This window comes from Octodon degus, unplaced genomic scaffold (genome assembly GCF_000260255.1).
Source record: "Octodon degus isolate 3935 unplaced genomic scaffold, OctDeg1.0 scaffold00061, whole genome shotgun sequence".
Taxonomy (NCBI): Eukaryota; Metazoa; Chordata; class Mammalia; order Rodentia; family Octodontidae; genus Octodon; species Octodon degus.
In genome coordinates, this window is record NW_004524637.1 from 10,351,563 (window position 1) to 10,357,027 (window position 5,465).

At 45.1% G+C, this 5,465-nt stretch overlaps 1 protein-coding gene across 1 annotated transcript in view; it reads right to left on the reverse strand.

Moving 5' to 3' along the window:
- Ogfrl1 (opioid growth factor receptor like 1) overlaps positions 1 to 5,465 on the reverse strand; it is a 42,196-nt gene that overhangs the window by 9,815 nt on the left and 26,916 nt on the right. The window contains exons 2-3 of the mRNA XM_023718704.1: positions 3,302 to 3,388; positions 3,088 to 3,169 (exon numbers count right to left, since the gene is read on the reverse strand). Of these exons, the coding sequence (XP_023574472.1) occupies positions 3,088 to 3,169; positions 3,302 to 3,388 (169 nt within the window). The remainder of the gene's footprint in view (positions 1 to 3,087; positions 3,170 to 3,301; positions 3,389 to 5,465) is intronic.

Consider the following 5,465-nt stretch of genomic DNA (forward strand, 5'->3'; position numbering starts at 1 on the left):
CTGAGTGGGGGGGGCTGGGTGGGACAGGAGGCCTGCGTGGGGGGGGCTGGGCGGGGCTGGAGGCCTGCATTGGGAGGGTGGCTGGACTGGGCGGAAGGCCTGCAGGCACCTCTGCAGTATGCAGAGGGGGACACCAAGGAGCGATCTGCGTGATACAGGTCACAGCTTCTTTTCTGAGGCTTGATCCCAGGTGACAGCATGGGACACTGGAGAGCAGGGTTGTCCTCTCTCTCTCTCTCTCTCTCTCTCTCTCTCTCTCTCTCTCTCACCCAGCTTACACCTGCCTCTTGGGAGCTACAGGGCAGGGCAGGGAAACACTGCCCTGTCACCTTGTTTCAAAGACTATTCATCAGCACCTTGGCTAGAGCAAGACGCACTGCTTAAAGCCAAGGGCACAAGGAAAAGTCCAAGCAGGCTCTGTACGGATCAACACGGGGAACAGGGCCAGGCGCAGCCCAGGCGCTGATAACGGCTCTTCTGTCAAGATGTGCTTCCCCACGCCCTCCACGTGGAAGTTGCGTAATTTATATAATCCATCAGAATGGCATGTTATGTGGCTTTAAAATTTCTGACCCCCACCAATCTTACCAGATTTCAAAATTAATTTTGTAATGAAGATCACAAAAAGTGAACGGATTGCTTGACGTCAGGGTCTGACATTACTGCCAAAAATAAATTCACTACCAGAACCAGAAACTAAAATTAAAATTGATATATTTTATACTCGATGCTTTTAATACCTGTAGATACTCTTTTAGCTGTGTTTTATGAAATGCAAATCAGAGTCAACTTAGGCATGCATCATTGCCTTTCTTCAAAAGCTTTGCTTATTCTAAGTTCTAAAAGAACCAGTAATTTAATTAATATTTTTCCATTGGTTTAAAAAAAAATAGCACAGGGACTGGGGAGATAGCTTGGTGGTCTAGTGTCTGCCAAAGACCCGGGTTCGAAGCCCAGTACCGCATGCTGAACCCCGGGGTGTGCCGTGCCAGCCCTGAAACAGGATGAGGTGGTGCATGCACACCTTTAATCCCAGCACTGGGGAGGCTGAGACAGGAAGATTCCTACGAGTCTGAACTGTGTAGTGAGACCCTGTAGCCAATAAATAAATAAAAACCCAGCACATTTCTATCATTGGTAAATACAACAGTGCAGCTGTTCTGGGAATTTCCTTCTAAATTGAAGCAGATTTTGCAGATACTGGGAAGGCCACAACAGGCAGGTCGAATACTCCAGTGACGCTCTGAACAGCCATCTGGGGCATAGCTTAGTGCATAGTTCGAGGACATCCTCCTCCCCTTCGTTCTCGACTCCAGACTTTAGAGCTCCTACTGTTGTAGGCAGCTGAGGGAGAGGCAGTGAGTCAGGGCTGGGCCTCAAGGAGCCGGTGTGGAAGAGGGGATGGCTTGGCACTGTGGAGGGGACAGGTACCTCCGCTGCAGGCCAGGCCCCAGGACAAAGGATAAAGCACCCACACACCTCCCTAGGGCTGGACCCTGGCGACTGATATTCTGCAGAGGCATCACTCACCTTGAAACAGACAGAAGAGCACTAACCCAACCCCCTACAGGAAAAGGCTGTTCTGTATCTATGCTGCCGGCGACACGCCTCGCGTCCCCATTCGATCCCAATTGAATCCACTTTACCTGAGCCATTATGCCTGTAATCTTATTGGTGGACCGTAGTTTTGTCCCACCTCATGCCTACCTTGCAAGTTCCATGGTTCCCATCTTGAACCCGCCTCACCTTGTGGATTTGTTTTATAAAATCCCTAAGGAAGCCAAGGTCCTGGGTAGCATCCCAGGTCCCCTTCTGTCCCTCTCTCTGACAGAACCTTTCTTCGCCCAATAAGTACATTCTGCTTTTAACCTCCACTGTTCTTAAAAGTTCATTCTTTGATTTCAGAGAACACAAACTGGTCCCAGGTGTCTTTCAGGTTGGGAGTTTCCCTCCCGTATGTCACTTCCTTCTATTGGCTCATCAAAGCAAGCAGATTCTTCATAGCCACTTGTGCCCTGACTCACAGTGCTGTGGATCTGGCTCTGTTTCTATTGATAGCAAAGAACAGAAACCATGGCCTTCTGGTCACTTTAGGTGGGAAAGGACCCCGAGGGAGAAAAGCTGGCTTTTGCGGCATGGAAGATCCCCTGATGAACCACAGTGTGGCACTTAGGAGAAATGCGTCATCTCACAGTCAAATCACCACAGCAGCTGCCACCTCTCAGTATCTGTCTGGAACAGATCCTACCCTGACCCTGATACTCAAAACAGACCTGCGGGAGGATTCCCAGAGCCAAGCAGCACTTTATTCACATTCTATTTCATTTTCAGGCACGACCCTGGAACCCAGACCCAGCCCTGCAATCCATGGACCAACCAGCCAGTCAGTCATTTTAGCTTCAAGTTCCAGTAAGCTTGTCTTTAATATGAAAAAGCTGGCTGAAAGCTCTTCTGATGTCCTAACAATCCAAAATTCTACAGTTCTATAAATCTCCTATCTTTGACTCTCACAAAAAATGTTATGCTTGGAGAGATAGCTCAGAGGCATAAACACCTACCTGGCAAGCACCAGAACCCAAGTTCGATACCTGGCACCATATGCCGTGTGGTCTCGGCCCTGGATCCGGGTGCCCACCACGTGGTCCCAGAACTAGGCACAGTGGTGCACGCCTGTAATCCAAACACTTGGGAGGTTGGGCCAGGAGGATCTCTACGAGTTCGAGACCAGCCCGGGGGTTACAAAAAATGAACACAAGGACAGCCCAAACTGCATAATGAAACCCTGTCTCAAAAATAAATAAATAAATAAATAAATAAAATTATTCCTACCACCTCTCAGGGAATGGGTATGATATAAAGGTAGTAGCAAAAGGATTTCTAATAAATAGCTATTACACTGGAATTTACCAAGTGTAAGTCATACCTCTAGGGCCTAGGACTTTGGAGACATATCAGACTACACAGCAAAGTCAAGTTAATCAATGAATAATTGCAGTAAGAACATACTATGCATGGGATAAACAAAGCATATATAGGTGTTTGCTATTCTTTAAAGCTGGCTTTGTACCAAGGGAGCAGGCTACTCACCATCTGGCTTAAAGGGAATTTTATTCTTATAAAAACGAAGATTGCTGAAGTCATTTTGATACCGGATATCTTTGAAGTTCTGCTAAAGGAAAAAAAAAGAGTCACTCTCTAGTATATAGAAATACAGAAAAGGCATAGGACACTTCTTACAAGTGCTCTTACTGCAGCATAAGAGTACAAAAACTTTACATTAGAAACACTTCTGTGCCCTTACTGGGTACTGGTGTCGGTATTTGTACAAATCCCTCGCAGCATAGAAACTTCTCTTTGGTTTGGCAGCTGCTTCAGCACACTCACCACCCTAAAACAAAAAGTGAAATTCCATTTATGTCTTGAAGCAAGAAAATTTTCACTGGAAATTTTCCAGAACAAGCTTGAAATAATGAATATCCACAAAGAAACAGGGAAATTGTCAGCCTATCAAGAATCATGAAAAAAAAAATCCTAAGTACCTTTTTCAAATAATATTGTCAGCAAAGTTTACTGGCATTCTCTTTCCTTTATTCACATAAAATTGTGTCCTAAGGTGTGTTACTAATTTTTATTTATTTATTTTTGTGGTACTGGGGATTGAACTCAGGACCTATTCTACTGAGCTATTACCCCAGCCCACTAATTTTTTTAAACATTTAGTCTTCACCAAATGACTTTAGAGGACAAAAGTTATGGATCAGTATCATGAGGAAGAAAACACTAGAATGAATTCAAAATGTATTCTGCCAGATGTCACACCAGTAGTGTGAGAATAATGCTTATTTTAGAACAGACAATACTAAAAACCCGCTATGATGATAACTCAGTTTTACAAAGAGCACTGTCATTACACTTGCAACATTTATTTGTCCTTTGAAGTCAAGTGATATTTATAAAAGAAAAGGAAGAGTTTTAAACAAACTAGCTTGATAAACTCTATCCTTTGTAGCACTATAACACATATGTGAAGGCACAAATAACCATCCGTTCACTCGCTGATAACATGATGTGCTGTAAATCAGCATGTTTAAAATAAATACTCCTAACGCAACAAGAGCTTTCTCAAATGGAATGAACCTCAGGCAGAAGTAATTTATATCTGGGAGTTTCATCATGCTTTTGATATGCTAACCAAAATTCCCACCACTGTGAAGTCTTTGTTTAATCTTTTATTGATTTGGTACAGGTTCTCACTACGTAGTTCGGACTTGTAGTGATTGTCCCATCTCAGCCTCCCCAGCACTGGAATGACAGGTGTGCGTCACCACTCCGGGTTTCAGTGACTGGCTCGATGTGGGGCCTGCACAGCACGTGGTACCAGGGATCAAACCTGGGTCCTTGCACTTGCCAGGTAGGCGCTTAGACCACCGAGCTATCTCCCCAACCCACCACGAAGTCATTTAAAATGCAGGTCAATAGGTTCCATCTGCCTTCACCAACTATATGTCCTATTATAATGTATGATAAAGTCTTCATCCTATCTGGCGTCCTACAGAAGAATGCGATGGATGATGAGGAATACTGTAATGCCTACACCTGAATGCTCGTGAAGAGCTTTTGCCCCAAATCCTTTTCCTGACATCCTTCTGGTCTGTGCTGACAGGCCGGCATGCTATAAGCAACATTCACACATTTTCCAAGTGACGCGATGCTCACTCTTACTACAAAGATACTGACTTTAATTCCATTCCTTGATAGGTAGCATGAGTGACACTGTCACGTTCCAGAAGCAAGGAAAGGCTTGAAGCCTGGTCCTTGCCACACATCTCAAAATAGCTCAGCTTCACAAGTCTCTGCGTCTACTTAGCCTGAGCTACACCCACCTGAATCACCATCATACATTTGTATAGAGAACTCCTATGAAGATTTACAGAGAACTCCTATGAAGATCATCAGATTTGATTCCTACAGTTCACCTGGTGGTTCCATCTTGGAAATAAGGTACCCAACGCTTAGAAAAATGGATCAAGATCCAAAGCCCAAAGACAGTGCAAGAACTAGCCCAGTTCTGAATCCAACTAATTGGATCTGAATTTCAAAAGAAAAAAAGAATATGCAAAAGATCAGTGACCCAAAATTTGGAGTTGGGAGATTAGCATGATTCTGATATTTAGTACTTGCGAGGTCTTAAGCAAATCTCTAGTTGAATCTTAGTTTCAGCATCTTTAAAGTGAAGATAACGACTCAGCCCACTCTGCCCTCTTCTCTAGGACGGCCATGAGAAAGACTGCTTCCTCTGACCTACAAACAGGCCAGCACACCACATCTGGCTCCACCCCTCCACCCCACCAGCTCTCTATCCTGGCCCCTCCACCCCACAGGCTCTCTCTCCTGGCCCCTCCACCCCACAGGCTCTCTATCCTGGCCCCTCCACCCCACTGGCCCTCTATCCTGGCCCCTCCACC